Below are 21,405 nucleotides of genomic sequence, written 5' to 3'. Positions count from 1 at the left end.
CCAAATTTGATTTATGTCACTGAACCTCTTAAGCCTTGAATGACAACCGTGACGATTGTACCTTATAAACTGTGACTTTTTTAGGTGGAACAGCCCCAGAATAGCTTTGATCTTGTGTATTAAGCTTTTTGGTGTACTAACACAGCCTGTTCAAGACAAATATAGTGTCACATAAGATTAGTTTTAGGGTGACGTACACAGCTCAAATATAATGTACCCAAATTAAATCAGCAATACTTAAACTACGCAGTTAAGCAACAAAAGCACTGAAGCAGACATCATGTTGTGCTTCACTAATACACAGGCAGACACATGCACGCACATGCTTGTCACTATTTGAGAATTCAGCCTCACAAAACGCTTTGAAATCCAACTCATCAGGTTGTTTGTGCAAACCAGACACCAGCCCCCCTTTCCCCTTCCTCTCAATTCAGTATGCCTTTCTGGCATGAATGTCAGGTGAGCAATATTGCCAAAACATCAAGGATAATACAATGACTCTCTTTCTCTCTCTCTGTCTGTTTCTCTCCCTCTCTTACATAGATATGCACACATAGCAATGTTTTATTCTTCTGTTCTAAGCACTGTGAATCTCCTCAAGCTTTTCTTTCTTGGAAACTTTCTTCCTTTCTCTGGCTTTATTTTTGCAGTGTCAACAGATTACTCCGTGGCATTATACAGGCTCACTGTGTGTGTGTTTTTGAATGTGCTTTCTTGCCGTTATACATTGCCATTGCACCATTTGTGTATCTGTGTATGTGTGTGTTTGAGTTCACTGTGCTTTTTTTAACCACTTTTTGTGTGACAGGGTTTTAGTCTGCTAGAAGTAAAATAAACACCTAAGTCTGGTGCTTAGCACACAGCAAGTGATGCGGTGAGGAGCAACATGGGAGCAGAAGTGAGGGATGAAATTAAGATCAGGACGGATGAGGGATGGAAAAAGGGGGCAAGGACATAAGGGCAAAGCAGGGGTGGCCATGTGGGTAAAAGCACTGGAGGAGCTGACTGTGGGAGGCAAAGAAGTATGCAGCAAATAAAGAAATAAAGAGGTGATGAATCAAAAATGGCTTGAGTAAGGGATGGAAAGAGGATAGATGGATGTTTGTGTTGCCACGAGGGTAAACAAGAGATGAGGGAGAAAACGGCTGGTGAGTAAAGATGGTGAAAAAGATTGGTGGGTGGAATGGGAAAGGTGTTGAAGTAGGGATGTTAGATAGGAGGTGGAGGAAAAAGGCAGATGACTCCAAACTGAGGACAGTGTACAACATTCTGTGGTGCTGTAAGGCAACTAAAATGAAAATCACTGCAAGACTGCGGCTCTGAAATGATTGGGGCTGAAAGGTAAGCACTCAGAGGGGCTGCTTTGGACAAGAAGGAAGATAACAGGGGAGTGGGTTGAGAGGGGAGGAGGTAGAGGTGTTTTTGACAGCACTAGAGGCCTAGGAAGCATGAAAAGTGAAAAGGAGGAAAAGGAAAAGGAGGTGAAATAAGCACAGATAGTGTCTCAGAGCTGAGGAGCATTTAGGCAGCAGAACACAAACAACTGGAGGATTGTGGATAGTCTCTCCAGCAAGAATGCTACAGAATGCAACATGATATTATAATAAAACTTTGAATACACTTTTTGTAGAGGCAAAATTTAGACCAATATTCCATACTAGACTGATTTATATTGCATTATTGTTCAGGAAGTAGCCTGGAGGTCAATTAATTAAAGGATGGATGGAAGGAAGGAAAAACGTGCTGTCACTGTGCTCTGACTTAAATGTAATATTAGTGAGCAAAAAGCAGCAACTGTTCTGCACTAGTTCTAGTGATGTGGTCATCCTGTGTCATGTAAGTTTCATGTCTCATAGGAAGGTCAAACATGAACCCCTATTTCTATATGTACTTTTATCAGCTCAGCGTCACCATTCATTGGTAAAATGACTGACAATACTCTGTGACAGCTTGACATAAATGTTTTGAGGCTTTCGGAAGTTTGCCTGTATTTATTGACAAGGAAGTAGTGCAGAAAAAAATCCTTCTGTGTTACAGTTGGTTTTTCCATGTAGAACACAATGTGTTCCTACTCTGCTGCCTATATACAGACAGGTGACAAAGTCTCTGGAGCTCTACTGGAGTGATAGAACACCATTCTGCCAATGGTGGTGGAGAGCACTGTCTAACATGTCAATCTAAAATCTGCCATAGGTTGAGACCTAATGACTGCAAAGGCCATAGTGTATGACTCACATCATATTCAAACTCATCAAACCATTCAGTGACCCATCAGTGGATGGGGGCATTGTCATGTTTTTCTCCACTTGTGTTTTAGATTTTTCCTGAATTTGTCACCCATCTGTATCTTTTCCTGTGTATGTATCCCTCTCTATTTCTTGTTACCACAGAACAGGTTGTATATGACTACAGCATCTTTGGTTCTCAAAATAACTCTGCAATGCATGTGGAAACAAATAAACAATTTCCTTGTCTCTTTAGTTGGTGCTGCAGTGTGGTGACCTGTAGAATAGGAATTACTTGCCTTGCTGCACTCTTAGCACAAAGAATTACTGGGATCAAAAATATGACTTGGTTTTGCCTGTAGTTGTAAAAGATATTTTTACCACTAGTGAATCCTGGCATAAAATGAGTAGTAGAATCATTTCCTTTGTATGCTTTGAAAAATAACAAATTCTTCTTCTGTTTTCCTCCTCCCCTCTCCTTCTTTCTCTGCTGCCTCCCTCCCCTCCATCCAGCCTGTGAGCTGATGAACCGTGGTATCCTGGCCCTGGTCAGTTCAATTGGCTGCATGTCGGCAGGCAGCCTTCAGACTCTTGCCGATGCCATGCACATCCCCCACCTCTTTATCCAGCGTTCCCCAGCGGGTACACCCCGCTCCGCCTGCCCGCCCACCAGTCGCGTCCCTGGAACAGATGACTACACCCTAATGGTCCGCCCACCTGTCTATCTCAATGAGGTCATCATGCAAGTGGTGTCTGAGTACAGCTGGCAAAAGTTCATCCTCTTCTATGATTCTGATTTTGGTAAGGCAACATTCAGGCTCTCTGTCTACCTGTCTATCTATCTATCTGTCTCTGTGTCTGTTTGTAGGTAAGGAAGATGTTTCACTTGAGCTGACATCTATAGTTGGTCTAATCTATGAAACCAGTGCAGTGAAAATTCTGAATTTATCTGATCTAACAGTATTAATGGTTTCTCAGCATGGTAGGACATTAGAGAGCTAATGGATGTATAGTTAAGTCAAAAACCCTGGCTCTCTCTCTCCATCTTGCTCTCTCTCTCTCTCTCTCTCTCTCTCTCTCTCTCTCTCTCTCTTTCTCTCTCTCTTTCTCTCTCTCTCTCTCTCTCTCTACAATGTGCACGCATATGCACAGAAACAGGTGCACAGATGCATATGTATCTTTATGCATTTTTATGCTGGAGACACATCAGTCTGCCTGCGCGTGGGTGCGCTGTCCCATTTTACCCTCCTTCTGTGTCTCTCTGTCTCTTCACCCTCTCTATTTACAGTCCATTAACTCTAACATTAGACGAGAAACATCCTATGTCCCTTCTATAAAGTGCCACCCTGTTTCTTCAGTGTCTTAGCTCTCTTCTACAGAAATATTGTACTGTTGTTTCCCATGCATGTACAGGTGTGTTCAAATGTGTAGGTGTGTTCATGCACATGGTTTGTCTGCATCCTTTCTTACCCCAGCCTACAATATGTTAACATCATCATATCTTGTTGCACAGCTGTCCCTCTCTTTGGAAGTAGTGTTACAAACTTAATCAAACTCACTCACACTCCCTGTTTACACCATTACACTATCTTCTTTGTTCTGGATTTTACAAGTGATTTAATTTAATGTAATCAAACAGAAGAGAATACTGCTGGTGCACTGCTTCTATTGGGTTACTTAAAAGCACATTTAATTTACATCTCACTCCAACGAGTGATGTCAAACCAGGTATTAGCTAATGGAAAACACCAGCTGTGACATCACTCATTGTTGGGAGGACAGAAATATAGCACACCTAAACGTTTAAGCCCCTAGAGAGCAATGTAATAGTTTTCTGCCCTGGGTGATTCAGCGTTGATTTACTCCTTATAGCCGTAATGGGGCTCCATTTCACTCATTGTAGTCAATTAACACAATTAATGTGTTGTATGCATTGATCTCCAATGTGATCTCTGCAGTGAAATTGTTTTGCTCAAACTCAATCTTCCAAGGCATTAAGCATTTTATCAGTGTATTGAATATGTCATAAGAAAGTATGTTCTATGGTGAGCTCTACCACGCAGTTTATATTGGATGAATATTGAATAGTGGCTAATGTGGCCCTTCTGGAAATGCTAGTCCCACACTGCAGATGTCAGTGCAGTGAATACCATAATTAAATCAACACTGAGCAACATTTGGGAAGAATTTTGTAATAATTGGCAGACTACAGGTATACAATAACACAGTTGAAGCGTGTATAACAGTCATCCTGCTCAGTGTGTCTGGATGATGTGTTAAGGCCAGGGCAACAATGATGAAGATTGTTATTACATGGATATATAACTTGCATGTACGCAACATTTACATGCAAGTTCTGCATTACTGTGAAAGTCTCCATTACCACACTGGTCTCATCAATTTGTGCACAAATAATATGCCACTCCTTTCAGTGTTGTTTGGCTTACGCACAAAAACCACTTGGTTAGTTTTCAAGAAAGATTGTGGTTTGCATTAAATCTGTAAAGATACCATTTAAGGGTACTGACATGCGTGGAATGGAGGTCAGACTGTCTAGAACAAATGTCCTGACATGATAAAAATGTAAAAAAAAAAAAGAAAAAAAAAAGTTACTGGTCTTGAACACTGCTGTCCTGATGCTCATGCAACATAATGAAGTCACCCAACACATGCCTCCTCCTAGTAACCCAAAAATCACCTTATACAATAAAAAGAAAGTCACACCTCATCTGAAATGCATCACATGGCCATGAAAAGGAGATGCATATCACCTACACGCAAAATTGGCTCTTTGCCGTACATGCTTTGCATGCATTTTGCATGATATTTGTATGCAGATTGAGAAATGGCTGCCATGAGATCAACTTCTTAACAGTTGCACTGCAATTACTGACAAATATATTCATGCCTGTTGGGAAAAGGCCTTTCCTCTAACCTTAACCTAACCCTAATCAAGACTGAAAACAGGGGAACCCATTTTGCCCCTGGCTAGACAACCTTCAATGAACTGGTTTCAATTCAAAATTTGTCCCCAAATGTGGCATAGTCCACACATAATATCTACACAATAGTACACACACACACACACACACATATGCGTGCACACAAACACACACATGTCCCTACCCCATAAATCCCTCTATCCTCTCTGTGCTCTGTGACCACTGATTCAGCACATGGATCCTCTGGGTTTTGGCAGTGCTGTTCTCTCAGCCACAGAAGGCCCTTTAAAGATATCGCCATTGTTCCCTAATGGCCTTACCCCCTGTTCAAGGAGAGAAGGGAGAAGTAAGAGCGCAAGAGGGGGAGAGAGAGAGAGAGAGAGCAAGAAAGCAAGGCAGAGAGAGAGAGACAGAGATGGCCTTTTAAGATGATAGCAGTGTTCCCAAAAGGCCTCGCCTCTGTACAAGGAGAGTTCTTTAGAGAACAGACAGCCGAGTGTGTCCTCTCAAATGAAGCTACGGTGCAACTGTCCCAATCCCTATTTTCAGCTCTACTGGTGCGTTCCGGACACTGAGAACACATGTTTTCTCTCTATTATCTCTCTCTCCCTCTCTTTCCTCTCATAGTTTATCTCTCTCCCTCTCCCTACATCTTCCTTTCCTTTCCCTCTCTCTGTTTTTGCTTTCACTTCTTTTCAGGCTTTCATCAGGTGTCTTGTACTCACACTGTAAAACCTGACATATATTGAAAACATGAGTGACAGGTTGCTGTTACCTGCTGAGTGACCTTGCCCATAATCCAGTCAGAGCAACACTGGCCTTGTTGAGCAAATGTGGGAAGTACCACTTAGTGGTAATAACACTGTTGACATTAAGATGATTTGTTTTGTTTTGCTTTTAGCCAATGACAAGAGGGGCCTGAGACACAATATTAAAAGGTTATAGCTGAACAAAAGAGCTTTATAAAAGTGTGATGCTTGTTAGGTCGCCAGTCTTTTATTAGGAGGAAATCAGAAAAGTGTTGATATTTTGGACAAATATGCTTCTCTCAATAAAAGTGAGAAGTGGGTGAAATGATAAAAAGCCTCAAATATTAACCAAGATAAACGTTTCATGTCATAAGTTGAAGATAAGTCATTTAAATGCATCCATGTGGGATACAGCTATTCACCTCACAACGGTGATATATGTTACACATTGGGTGTGGTGGTCAAAGTAGCAAACCTATAAAATGTCATCTTATTCCTTTATGCCTGTTTTCCATTACCTGCACGCTGAGTGTCTAGTTATAAATATTTTAGCACAAGTTTTTTTTTTAAATTAAATGTTAAATCAATATGGTAAATTGGTGCCCACCTTAAGAGGATACCATTTATTCCAGGCCCAGTTTGTCATAATGCAGTCCATACAGTAGATGCTATAGTGTCTTGGGTCTGTGCCATGTGCTAAAAGTGTTGTAGGTTGGGGTTCAGGTTGTAGCCCATGTCCATGGTCATTAAACATGGCTCTTTCACACTGCACAGTGCTGCCTAATGAAGAATGTAATAGTGTTATAACAGAATTTCATACCTTAAACCCCCCTCCCTCCTATCTTTAAACTCCCTCTTAACAATTTGCTCATTAGTCAGCAACAAACACTATCTTATGGGTTCACATGAAGAAAAATCTGTCCCACATTGTGTCTGTTGAAGTTACAGTGAAGAGTGTTGTATCACTTTGTTGCATCTGCTCCTTTGTAGAAGTGAACAAAGCAAATACTTGACAGGGCAGAGGGAGCTGAAGAATTTATTGAGCAGAGAAATGCAAGAGAAAAATGAAAGCGAGAAAGAAAAAAAGGGACTAGATATAAAAAGGCTGTGGTCATAGGACAAAACATAATAAGTCATACGATGCTGTTAAAGAAGAGATGGATGTAAAATTTGATTTTTATCTCAAATGGATGACATGTAGACCTTTAAAGTGTGAGGACGCCAATGGGAAAAAAAAAAGAAATTTGAAATGTCAAGGTTTCACTTAAAGAGGACTCATGGTAGGTAAAATCCCACTGTCAATTCGATCCTCTGCGGGTTTCACATGGTAACACATTGAGAGGAGATTGAGAACAGGAAGGTACAGCAGGTGCTTGTCGGAGGGTAATGCTGTGATTTTTCATTTTGAAACGCTTTAACTTTCAGAAGAAATACTGCATGTAACAGGCAAGATTGAAATTATTTACCAATTAATTCCACTACTACATGAAAACCATCTTAAAACTTACTTATTTAACACACTCAGGTACATATTTCTCTAATAGATGAGACATACAGTAGTCATATACTCTGCTTCCTGTCTTATGCTTTAAGCAATTAATTCTTTTTTTCAAAACATTTAGATGTAAACACATTAGCTGAGCAATTATAACGTCAATGATGGGTTTTCTTGTCTTTTTTTGATGTCAGCTCTTGTATGCTTAGAAATATAGGAATTATATTTTCCAGTTTGATCTTTTTTGAAACTACATTTACTTTGAAGTTGCCAGATGCAGACCTGTTGTGTCACCCAGCCAATATTGTGGAAGGACATGACTTAGTACAATAGTGACACAAAAGGCCTGAGAGGACTGGTGGTGGTGGCAGAGTTTAGGGGAAAAAGAAAGGAGGATTAATGAGCCAAACATCTGCAAATCCATAAATCTTTACGTGGATGTTTGTTTGGACATTATTTGGAAGTGATGAGTTGCAATACTTGAACCATATCTGAATTGCAGGTGACAAAACTGTGTGAGGGAGGAAGAAAAAGAGAGAGGAGAGCTTGACGAAACTGACGAGTATGAAGTTGTTTGTAGAGACAGGGGAAAGAGAACAAGGAATGATGAGAGATGGATACCTAGATGGATAGATGGATATCCTTTTTTGTAACGGTAGTGAAGCCCAGAGAAGCTGCAGGGGAGGAAGACTGGTGGGAGGTGAAAGAGAGGGTGAAAAATACATAAAAGCTATGCCAAGCGAGACGTGGGAAAGTTGATGATAAAGGCAGATTCAGAGGAATGGAGGCAAACAGGTACACTCATGAGTCAAACACCAAAGATCTACAAGCTTTATACAGGGAGGTCATGTCTTACTTTGTCTTCTCCAGAGTAAAATCGTTCAGAGAGCAAGAGAGAAAAAGAGATAAAAGAGATTGTGAATATATAACGGAAAACAGAAATAGTAAAGCAGAGAGGGGATAGGGACACAGATCTAAAGGCATAGCAGATTAGGTAGGGTAGAGTAAAAGGCAGTCAGGCAAGCAGATAAACACAAAAACAACTAAAAAGGGTGTAAAACCTTTTACAGAAGGGTGTGACCCCAGAGAAGTAGTTTTACATCCTTGGAGGACACTGGAGGTGCAATGAAAAGTGAGAAACACACATACACAAAGAGAGCGAGAGAGAGAGAGTGCCAGAGCCCTGCACAGGACCTTTTTCTTATTCCTGCTCCCACTAGATTCCTGACCATTACCACCCACTCCCGCAATGTCTCTGTCCGCTCCAGCCCTTACCTGCAAACCTTCTGACCATTTACGCCCACACAATAGACTTCCATTGATTTTGTGTCTTCTCCTGTCCTGCAGGGAAAACACTCATGCAAAGAGTTTCTGGAACAGCAGGTCACTGATGTTCTCTCCTCTTTTAGATGCACCATCATCAAAGGGAGCTGCAAACAACACCCTCAAAACGCAACCAAAGTTGTCAATTGTGTAATGGATGGTGCTGGATATGAATAATGTTTTGTTCTCACGCGATCCCAGTCCTAATGCAGTCCTCTAGCAAGGGAGCCAGACTAAAACAAGGTAGCTTTAAGAATATGAACATATGGCAGACTGTGAAGACTTTTTCATAGGACAAAACCAAAGAAGCATAAATGTTTTTTACAGATAGCTAAATGGGTGAAATTCTCTAGGTGTTTGGTAGACTTCAGAGTTAGCTGTCAACTCAGCCTTGGAAGGAAATGTCTAGCTTTAATCCAATCGGCTACATAAAGTAGGCAGTATATAGTCCATAATTTTCACATATCCAAATTATGCTAAAATTCACGGGCCCTTTAAACCTGACTTAATCATGTTGCACAGTCCTGTGTGGAAAACGAAATAGTGTCTTACCCTGGTACCAGATACTTTGTGCCTGTGCTTTTTCAGTTTTGATTACTGTAAGAACATGCTGTTGTATTGTATATGTATTTCCTGAATAGTGTATATTAGCAGAAACAAAAATATGGCAATATCAAAACAGCTCAAGGCATAGGAAGGTCACAAAATAGGTCACAAAGAATTGGAAGAAACGAGGAAAGAAGGAAGCTGGAGAAAAGTTTGGACACTAAAGGTATGTGAATAGCAGAAAAGAGAACGTGTGTGGGGGGATTAAAAGACAGAGAAGATTTGGGGAGATAGGGAAGGTGATGCACACCTAAAAGGTGCCAAGCCTTTTATAGGGTGTTGGTTTTTTACAAGTGTTAGTTAAGCTCTCTGTGGGGACTCTTGACTCTGAAGCCTGAGGCTTTGAGAAAAAAAAAGAGTGGAAGAGAGGTAGAGAAGGAGGGAAATAAAGCAAGAGTGGTGGACGGAGATAGGCACTTAGATCTAAAGGAATAGATGATTTAGAGACCAATAGGCAGCTGGGATACTTGATGCTTTAGGGCCTAAAGCATTTTATTTCCTATATAGTGGTAAACTTCCCAAATTTAGGCTCTGATCCCAAGGCCTGAGTACTTGAACATTTTCAGCCACAACTTCAACTGAGATATAAATTCTCAAGGTGTGGGCTTATGAGAAATAGGCCTGCATTCCATTTTGAGGCTCAATCCATATTTTAAGAACCACTGCCTTTGAGCCATACAACAGTGAAATGCCTGGGGCAGGGATAAGGATAGCTCGAGGTAAAGGCCGAGGGGAAAGACAAAGCAAAGAGATAAGGATGTTGGTCTAACAGCAGAACAGAACAGGGTGGTGATAGTATGAGAGGTAGCTGCACATAAATACATTTCTATTGAAAATTATTTTTTCTCTACTTTTTTCTGTTGATCAGGGTCAGAACCTATTAGTTATATCCAATGTTTTAGTGGGTGACTAATTTTATTATTATTATTATTATTATTATTATCAATGACAATAATAATAATAATACTCAGTATGTACTTGTCCAAACAAACAAAAAAAACCCTTCAGTAACATCTTTTGGTCCATACACAAACTGCAAGAATGATGAATCTCTTTCCACTTACCTTACAGAAAGTGGAAAAAACAACAACATCAGTATAAAGCACTGCGATGTATTGCTGTGATACACACTTTAGCCTCAACCAATCACACTGGCATTAAACGTCACACTTATCCTACCCCACTCCTCCCCAGTTTTCCTCACCAGTTGAACATAACTAATTTATGTCAGCATGGATTCTATGGCTCCAAAAAAAACTCACATTATGATATGGTGATATGGACAGTGGGCGGTCAAGCCACGCTCCCTGCTGGAGAGCAGGCACTAATCTTTGGGAAGACTTGGTAGCTCTGGTAGCTCAGTCAAGCTGGATGGATGGACAAAACCTCTTGGTAAAGTCACCATCAGTAAAGGTTGACTGTTCCTCAGTACCTCTCTAACAAAAGTTGCAAGTTAAATGCCTTGGGCAGTGAAAGGAAGGTTGAAACAAAGAAGAAGGATGGGAGAGAAAAGGGCCTGAAACTGTAAATTTAGATGCAGAGTGAAAAGTGCACAGTCCCAGAGTTTTGTATTTTCTTTATTATTTGAAGGTGGAGAAGATTTGCAAGTCAAGCAAAGGCAGTGAAAGAGGGAGAACAGGGGAACAGGGAGGCTCTGACAGACAGCCAAGGAGTTACATCGGCTGAATCTCATTTGCAGATGTTTGATGTTTCCCTCTTACTCCACACTCAGGGGAATCTAGTCTAAAACCAGATGTGTTAACGTCTCCTTTTGGACTGTTGGTCGATGTCAGTTCTTCACAGTGTAAAGTTCATGCCAATGTTTTATCCTCTTTGCTTTTCTCCCTCTAAAGGGATGTTCTCAGTGCAGACTCCAGCAACCCATGTTTTTTACTTAAAAGGTATGTGATGGCACAAAGAAAACTGTCAGAGTTAAAAGAAGCAAGCACAGGCTGTTGATGGTATGCAAACATTAGACTCGTGTGGGATTGACAGACATTACACATAACATAGAGCTTGCCTCAGAGTGAAATAACAGTTTGGAACTTTACTCACTCCCAAAATGAGATTCAGCCCAAGAGAACAGAAAGCAAACTGGAGAAACTGAGGGAGGTTTCACATGGAAAGCCAAAGGGGGAGAGAGGGATGAGGGGAAAGCAAGCAGGGGAGGACAGGGTGGAGGTTTCTGAGCACAGACAGAGTACCACTGAGCTGGTCGGTACATGCAGGTAAAATCCCTGCATGCTTTTGGCTGCTACACTACATTACCTCTAGCTTTCACTTTGAGCCAGGGACTTGGAGAATAGATGGGGTAGAGGGGAAAGAAGGGAAGCCTGACAAATGGGGGAAAGGGACACACAGAGACCCTTACGATACAAACCTCAACCTTGTTTTATAAGGAATCATGGAAACCATTCCACTTGAGTGAATTTTCCTTGCAAAATGTCCATTCATTTCCACTTGTTTATAACATTTTAAGAGCAATGATGGCATATTGCAGGGTGTCAGAAGTTATTCCCATTCTCAATGGTGACATGGCTGGAGTTCTATTGTATAAATTAGCACATCATTGAAATCTTTGTTTTGTTCTTTATTATGAAAAAAACAGAAAGTATGTGAGGTGACATAGTGTACAAAACCTGAAGTGACTCCAGGTCATAGAACACTCTAAAAGTTTTGAAAAATGTTTGCACAAACCACTTAGTTAAAAGGGAATAGCATGGCAGTAGTAATACAGTCATCTCTATTAGATGAGGATGAAGAGGCCTGGGACTGTAGGGATGCACAGTATGTCTTTGCATCAGAGACTCGGGGGAGTGGTAGAGTAAGGTGACAGCGCTTGGGGAAAAAGCTGTTGAGGTGATGGGTGATCATAGGTGTTAATGGACCGGTACCGTCTCCCAGAGGAATGTTTCTCAAACAGATGGTTGCCTGGGTGGGCAAGGTCGGTGGCAATTTTACCCGTCTTTTTATCCGCTACGGTGTCCTGAAGCTCCTTGACGGAGAGCAGTTCTGACAGTCAATGATCCGCTCAGCAGTGGGGAGTACATGCTCAAGCCGTGTCCTTTGAACAGCAGGAAGCAGGAACTCAACCAAACTTTGATGGAGGGAATGAGGATGCTTTTGACTATTAATGTGTAAAATGGGACAAGGATATGTCCACATTTGAAAGTCAGGGACTTTTTTGTTAATTGTCTCAGTGGTAGTCATACAAAACTACACTGAATATCTCACACTATAATACCAGTTTTCTCATCTCTCCTGTATGCCTCATTATTTTGCTGGAGGATCTCCTGACTTAAACTGTTTATTATAGTGAATTCTACTTTTTTGCACCTTTTAATTTTAACTTCATGAGTTGCACACAATGCACTCTGCAATTTTTAGACAAATTATTCAATGACTGTTTATAGCCTATACTGTATACAACCTTGTATACCTCACATTATCCTGTAGTAAGTTATTTACAAATACAATGTTGTTTTTAGAGCAGGGAGTTTGAGTGAGCTGTATGAGACAGTTGGGTTTGTTGTTGTTTAAGCTCCTCACACAGTGAAGCAAGGTAAATGCATTAGACACACAACCTGTACTATAAGCTAGAGTGGAGAAAGGATTGATGATGGCAAATAAAGCCAGTCCGACCCGCCAGTCAGTCACCAAGGCAAGCAAGCAGACAGAGGGAATAGCTGACAGGCAGGTACAAGGCGACAAAGAGGCCTATAACACAGCCACTAAAATAGGCAGATCCAACATAAAGCTTACAGACGCCCAGACCGATTGCTAAGCACATGCTGGTGAAAACTGGACTGGCACAAATTAATTTGTGATGTAAAACAAGCATGACATGCATAAGAATAAGCAACCAAGTGTTATGCACTGTGCTCTCCGCATAGTTTAATTTCTTCTTGCTCTGTTGACAAAAGCTTTTTGATTCTGTTGATTTACATGCCTTTTTTTACCACAGAGAACATAAATCAGACAGTGTAAAAATGTTTATGTGGCTTGGCACCATTGATTATGAATGGCAGTGGCCGTGCCAGGATAAATATGAAGATTAAAGAACAAAGCTTAAATCTGCTTATACTGGTGAAAGTATAGAGCATGTAGTGTGTGTGTGTGTGTGTGTGTGTGTGTGTGTGTGTGTTTGTTTGTGTGTGTTTGTTTGTGTGTGAGCAATCATACATCTTTTTTGCTCTGGTGTTTATTGATGAGGATGAAAAAGTGAATGGAATTTCACATTTATTGTGATGAAAAATGGAGCCATGATAAACTAAGGCGCAGGATTAAAAATATCATCTCTGAAATAAACCCTACAGTCAAATGTAGGGTGATTTCTGTTCCTACAACTTTTAAGTAAATTACCACATATTACATGTTATTTTAAAGTTGTACTAGCCTGTCTGTGTGTATTGCAATTATGGATGGATATCATTAGGAATCACAGCACTTGTGATGATGATTGTGTTGCCAGTGATAATATAGTTAACAGTAATTACTGCTATTACTACGAATAATTATCTCTGCTAATTAATAATAGTAATTAGATTTTAATGACTTGATAACTCTGTACTCCAGGACAGATTAGAGCACTGTTGTTTGGCCATTAAAGATGCCATCACGATGTCTCTGTATACAAACACAGGCACACAGAGAGCTAAAACAAAAATGTCACAATTAGTAGGCAAACCACGATTGTAGATCCTTGACCCATGATGAAATTTAGCATTCACTCATTCTATGTTTTGCTAACACAGCAAGACATGCACATCTGCATGTGTGCATGTGTATGCCCAGACAGACACACAAGTCTGTTTCAATTTAAAATTCCCTTGTAAACAGATTGGATGCCCAGCTGTTGTCCTTTGGAGTTCTTTGTCTGCTTGAGTGTATTGTATGTCTATGCTGCTATGCACATGTTTGGGAAAGGAAATGAAGTTGCAAGAGAAAGAATTCAACTTTCCAGCACAAACTGGTATTACTTTGCTGTCATATTCCTCCTCACCATGTTATGTCGTTGTTGCTGAAACATTCCCTCTTAATCTTCTCACTGTGGAAAAAGGTGTTTGTGTGATATCTGACATACAGAGAGACTGTCCAGTATATCTCCCACTGTCCTTGCTTAACCTTCTTAACTCACAGACTGAATATTATGAGTGTCAGTGTCATGTGTGTATGTGCATGTGCACAGGATTGTGTTTGTCCTCTTTCCAAATTAATTTCTTTCTGAATCAATGCCATTGCATGGTGTCTCTCCTCTTAATATGCTGTTAAACCTCCAAAATTTGGCATTGATGCAATCACACCATCGCCCTAGCCCTCTGGCCCTTAACAAGTCTAATCAATCCAGTTAATTGCTTAGCCATGACACTGGCAATGACGGTGGTGTCATCCGTTTTCCATATCAAATACATCATTAGGTAGTTGCTTTACATAGCCCCCCCCCCACACACACCCTACACACACACACATCCTCTGACATCATTAGCAGTGGTCTCAACCAAAGTGCCTTAATTAAGATTACCTTGACCTGCAATGTAGCTCATTAAGAATAGAGGAGTCCAGGCAGTGAAAATACTGACACAAGCATCCTGATTCTGTTATCATACAAAAATAACTCTTAATAGTGATAATTACAGTGGTTTGGTGTGTTAATCGAAACTCTTAACAGTGTCATGAGTTATTCTCTCAGCATGCTGATAAGAATATGTATATCCAATTCAGCAAAATTGTACTCTTTTTGGCTAACGCACCCCTGTCCTAACAGCACATACATTCATCTCAACAAAACCTCTTTCCCTGATTGAAGTTCAAGTGATAAAAGCCAACTTAAGTCTTTTTTTTTCCAGTCTCATAACTAAAGCCTCCGTTTGTTTAAAATTCATCACATCTGGTTTGACTACTGTGAGATTTAGATTCAAGAATATTACTATTATATATATTCACCACTCAGTCTTCCTTAGTTCAGAAGACAGATGCTTCCAGATACTCAGCAAACTGGTTGAGGTTTTTAGTCATTGGGGAACACAATTATCAATCACAGAAAAAGAATGGTTTTGTTCACCCGGAGGAAGGTACTGGCCATCCAATCTTTGTGAAGACAGCTCCCATGGGTTTGGATGGATCTATATTATTTGGGTTTACCTACAAATAAAGCTGAATGTCATCAATATAGCTGTGATAGTAATCTTATATTTATAAATGATTTGACCAAGGAGACAGCACAACAAAAGAACAGGCTTAGGACAGATACTTGACGAACATCACAGGAAATAAGAAAAATGAATTGAGGAATTTACTGTATATGGTCTAACTTTTACTTTGTGAACTTCTCAATAGTCAATTTCACAGTGTACAAAAATTCAAATGCTATATTGAATTTACCATATTTCAGTACACTCACTTCAGATTCAAAAACAGAGGTCAACTCAACAACTCTTGTTGCTTGAATATGCATCGTCAAATTCTGATGCTAAAATTCAAGATGTAAACATCAAAAAAAAAAAAAAAAACTTTTATTTCTTTCCTCACCAGAGCAGAACTGTAAAGTTTATATAAACCTTTTGATTTTTATATGTCTTTTGCTTCTGATATTTTGTCTATCAACATCAAAAAACCAAAGTATCTACATCAATAGATCAAACAGGCTAAAAAACATGCCTCCCACATTCAATGAATCACCACCATATGCTTTTGTTTTCATGTCTGTGTGTGTGTGTAAGACAGGGCATGTCAACAGAATGCTTTTGTGCCTTCCAGTTTCTAGAAAGAAAGGTATTCAGTACTGACAGATGTGCTGTGGTGACAACAAAAGCCTTAGTTCAGATAAATATAAAGGATAAAAGTTAAGTAATGCAGATGCACTGATAGCAAAGAATCACTTCAAGTAAAAGCTTGTGATTTGAATTATTTACTGAACCTATTCATGCAGAGAGATAATCAGTCAGCTACAGCAGAGAATATGGTATAAAGTCATCAGTGATGGTCTTAATATTTGTCCTAAATCTGTGTGTACAATCTGTCTCTATGCTCTGCCTGTCCTTTATAATGTCTTGTTTTTTTTTGTTTTTTTTCTCACTTAAATATAATACTCAGAGAGGAATGTTTGTGTGCCTCTATAGCCAAATCTATAGTCACACCTCTATCTCTATCTCTACCTCTTTTCCCCCAGATATCCGTGGTATTGAAGATTTCCTGGACCGGACCTCTCAGCAGGGAATGGACGTATCCCTTCAGAAGGTGGAATCTAATATCAACATGATGATCACAAGTCTGTTCAGAACAATGCGCGTGGAAGAGCTGCATCGATACAGGGACACACTACGCAGAGCTGTGCTGTTCATGAGCCCAGCCACTGCCAAGGCTTTTATAACTGAGGTAAGGAGAGTGTTTTTTGGTCCTACGTTTTGCGATTAATAATGTAAGTGGACAACACCAGTAGTAGTAGTTCAGGCTTTCCTCACAGTCCTGTCTATTGAGATGTTAGTATGGCTTGTTGATCTAAATGCCTCGGTACAGAAATAGAAAATTGTTGTTTAGGTCAGTACAGCTCCTCCTAGGCTGGAATCAATCAGGAATGGATTTTTTTGGCCAAACTTCATCTAACTGAATACATCAGCACTGCATCTTATCTACCAGAGGAAAAAGAAGTATGTCCAGAGTCAGGCTGAAGTTGTTAGGTAGACTTTCTTGACTATGTGCACAAAATCCACAACAGGAGGATCTGCCTTTGTCAAGGCTTGGATGCTCTATCACATGATCACAATAGTTTTGGTTTTACTTGTGTATATTAGGTTATCAAATGTGTTCTGACAGGATTATATCTTGCATGGTCATACATGTACTAATCATGTTAAGAGGCTCATGGATGTTTCCCTGACTCAAATAAGCTCTCTGTGTCTCTACAAATTAACCAGATCCGCTACAAATATAGCAGCTAGTCCTCTCAAATCCAATGAAGTTTTATTCATGATGCTCTGAACATTTACATCAGACATGAGGAAATATTCTTCAGTTTCTGCATACTCTTTTGGTCTCTCTCTCTCTTTTACTTTCTGTTTCTCCCCTCCTCTCTCCTGTCAAGTCAGTGTTGATTTATGGTGCACAGTAACACTACCTTGTTTTAACTACTCCCTTACTTCACTTACAAATGTGAACTCATACACACACATCCACCCTCCTACCGTGCTCTTTATCTCTGCAGAAGAAGATGATTAGGGGAGTTCCTTTTGCTCTTATACATAAATGATATGGAGGTCATGGTTGAAAGCAATAGGCTCTAGCATTAGTTAGGAATTCATAATTTGAAGTGGTAGGATGGGGCTTAATCCCATGTGTCATGTTCTCATCTCAGTTTAATTAAAAGTGACCTCGGAAAGAGCAATCACAATCTAATTTGGTTGGAGGCGTAACAGGGAGGGGGTGAAAGATGGGGTGTTATTGTGTGTCTGTGAGTGTGTTAGCGTCAGTGTTTGTGTATAAATGTGTTTCTGTGTATGTGAGAGAGTTTGTGTAGTCTTAGCCTTGTAAGTGTAGCATGGCAACAAACTGAAGTGAGTCCACTGTGTCGGCCAGAGTGACAATGTGTCTCAAGGTTTCACACTCTTGGATCGTGCTAAGGAAATCTTTGAGCCTGCCTTAAGTGACTTTTGACCACTAGAGTAGAAAGACTCCAAAACAAACTCACAGCAATGAACATTTTGTTGCCTGTTGTGTTTGGGCTTCAGACCTAAAGTGAGCACACAAACTGTTGGTCGTAATCTCTTATTACATTTAGACATTGTACAGCTTTTCCCATAATTAACTGTACACTATAGTAATACTGAAGGCCAAAGTTGAACTAGTGCATCTGCATAATCTAATGAATGTTTACAAAGCACAGGTTGAGAGGCTATTTTATGTTTGTTTTCTGCAGCAGCTATGTTGACAAAAAGTTAGAACTATGACAAAATAAGACAATGGTGTGTTTCACACCAAACTTACAGTTTAGAAAACATTAGTTATGTTTAAACCACATTTGACTAACTAGGTTAGATCATCTGTGTTGATTCACGCATGATTTACCTCACTGACCCCCTTAAGCAAGCAAGATGACTAGGGCACCAGTTTTAAATAGAAAATGTGGCCTCTGATTAAATAAAAAATTGTGAAAAGGACTCAAAATATTCAAAAACTGATGATTGAATGCATTGTTATTATCACTCATTTGTTCATTTTATGAGATGTGATTTACAATAGATGTGGAAAATTGCTTTAGCTATTACACAATATGGAAGTGTCAGGCTCCAGTTTAGTGTGTAAGTAGAGCCCAAATTAGTTTTCTAGCGTTTCTCTCTCTCTCCTATGGGAAGGTTGACAAAGAAGTCATTTAATCTAATTTAGTCCAACATCAAGTGGAGAGGGTTTTCTGAGATGAAGTGTCAGGAGATAGTAAAGATTGGTGGATAAGATTGATGATCGCATCTCTCTCTTTCTCTCTCTCTCTCTCTCTCTCTCTCTCTCTCTCTACATCTCTCTCTATACATATATATATATATATATATATATATATATATATATATCCCTCTCTCCCTCCCTCTCCCTCTCCCTCCCTTACCTCTCCTCACCATCCTGCCAGGGGGAGAGAGAGAGAGAGAGAGACAGAAACAGGGACTGAAAGACAGACACAGGGAGGCAGAGACACATGTGGAGACAGAGAGACAGATTACTGGGACCTTGTTTTTTCTCTATCAGAGTTATTTGTGAGGTAATTTGTCACAGAGAGCACCTCCCATCCAGATGCATTAGACCCTGATGTTATATGTGGACTGAAAGCTGTTCCAAAATTACGAGACTTGGCAGAAGGGGTTAGACAGGGAGTTGAGAGATATGGCAGGCTGAGAGAGTGATTAGAGGATGGAATACAATTAAGAAAGTGCAAGGACATGCCCAAATCTGACCTTTCCAAACTTTAACCTTGTACCAAAACTCAAAGGATATGTTCACTTTTTTTTAAAATTATGTTCTCAAACTATACTTACTGGCTCACATGCACTCTGAAACAGTATTGAGACACAAAAATTGAAAGGCCAACTGTGTTTGAGTTTGAACTGTGAATAAAGGGAAGCAAACCAAATGAAAGGAATGAACAAATAAGGGACAAAATAAGATACAGATGAACACAGGAACAAATACAACACTAAATGTGGTGAACAAGCATATACTGTAATCTGTTGCCAACGCATTGGTGCAGGCCACTTGTACTTATTTCTTTGGCCATTGTGACAATTTCTTGGTTAAAAAAACTTGTTGATTGTGCACAACATGTGGTTAACCACTGATTTGTGTTTTTGGTTTTTTTGTTTCTTTTTTTTCTTGTTTGTTTTGGCCTAATCAGTTTTGTTAAACAAAATTAACCTTGTCATGCAGCATGATCAATCCGCACAGGGTGTACCCCACCTCTCGCCCAATGACAGCTGGGATAGGCTCCAGCCCCCCGCCCACGATCCTTAATGGATAAGCAGTATAGATAATGGATGGATGGGTGGAGGTAGCACAATATTTTTGCAAAGTCTGTGTGCTTGCTGAATTCAAAAGTAAGATTCCGTTGGACTGACAGATTGACAGGAGAGTGAGTTAAGATAGTTGATGGTTGTGCCTATAAAAGACCACTTAAGGAAAACTGTAAATGTAAGAATGAATGGTTTTGAGCCAAACCATGATGTCAGATAAAAGATGAGAGTTATTATGATCCTTTTGGCTCATCTCTTTCTTATTGTGACTTTATTGTGAGTCTCTGTCCTTGCTTTACTGTGATTTGTGGGTTTTATGTCCCTGTTGTGATGTGACCCCAGCAGGAAATATAGTTCAACATCTGCGGGGATCTCAGTAGAGTGTCTTCCACCATGCGCATCCATGCATTTCACCGCACAAGCACACGGATATGTCTGCAGCACAGATGTACCAGTCACTGCCAACAAGGCCTTTTGCTGGTACATACATTTCCCTCTTCCACCCACTTCATGTAGACAGGACCATTGTCTTATTAAAAGTATCACTTCATTGTCTTCATCATGACTTATGAATGGGTTTCCTAGACCTACTCAGCTCATAAAGGACCAGAAACATTCATTCAAATCATTACACTTATTGCTTTGAGGTTTTGTCTGTGATGCCTAGTCACAGACATATCAAGAAACAGAAATGTATAGGGACAATGTGACAGAATAATATAATCCTAAAATATATTGCTGTGAAGTTATACATATTCATATTCTACACATTAATTATGCATACAACCTATGCATGGTGGCTATGATCTGGCTGTAATGACACTAAACGGTTAATACAGGTACAGTATAACAAGCTTAAACTGAGAGAGTACACAACTTTTTACATTCCTTAATTTGGAAGAAAACTGTATTCACTGATATCTATAGGTTGTTGTGTTATACAAAAAACTTGTGCTGCTCATTTGTGTTTCAGTCAGTGCTTTTTTGCAGCCAATCATCACATATTTTCTTGACAGAAGTAGCATGAAATAATGAGTGGATGAATATTATATAAACGAAAGTATTAGTATTTGGAAATTAGACAATATTACCCTGAGTCAAAATTTACCCAAGCAGAATTAGTTTTCTTTCTCACTTTCTCTGTCACATACACACACAGATAGACTTCATATTAGATATGCAAAGAAGTGGAAAATATGAATTTTGCCATTTGATCTCAAAGCGTTAAAATTTTAAAACGTTGCCATTTTGGGAGTATTTTCTCTTTAACTGACATTTCTTACTTGAAGGACCATCAAACGAGTTGGAGATTATTCCAGAGATGACAGATGTCGCAAATGAAACATGAAGGAAAATATTCTGTGTAAGACATGTTGAATAATGTATTCCCTGAATATGTCTGTATCCACTGCAAAAGTTTTTGCCTAAGTAAAACCTACTATCATCTCTGTCCCCTGTCTTTTATGACAGATACTCAAATACTCAGACACTGTATAGAGCTTTGACCAGAAGCAGAGAAAGATTATATAATATAATGTATATGATCACAACATAGAACATGAAACTAACTGACTGCAT

At 39.7% G+C, this 21,405-nt stretch overlaps 1 protein-coding gene across 1 annotated transcript in view; it reads left to right on the top strand.

Moving 5' to 3' along the window:
* The window catches only part of grid2 (glutamate receptor, ionotropic, delta 2), a 416,866-nt gene that overhangs the window by 225,564 nt on the left and 169,897 nt on the right, over positions 1-21,405 (top strand). Inside the window, 2 exon segments of the mRNA XM_018668844.1 lie at positions 2,739-3,026; positions 16,509-16,714. Coding sequence (XP_018524360.1) covers positions 2,739-3,026; positions 16,509-16,714 — 494 coding nt within the window.

The sequence above is a fragment of the Lates calcarifer genome, linkage group LG13 (genome assembly GCF_001640805.2).
Source record: "Lates calcarifer isolate ASB-BC8 linkage group LG13, TLL_Latcal_v3, whole genome shotgun sequence".
NCBI lineage: Eukaryota > Metazoa > Chordata > Actinopteri > Centropomidae > Lates > Lates calcarifer.
The sequence above is the reverse complement of the archived record's forward strand: the minus strand, read 5'-3'. Positions and strand labels throughout refer to the sequence as shown.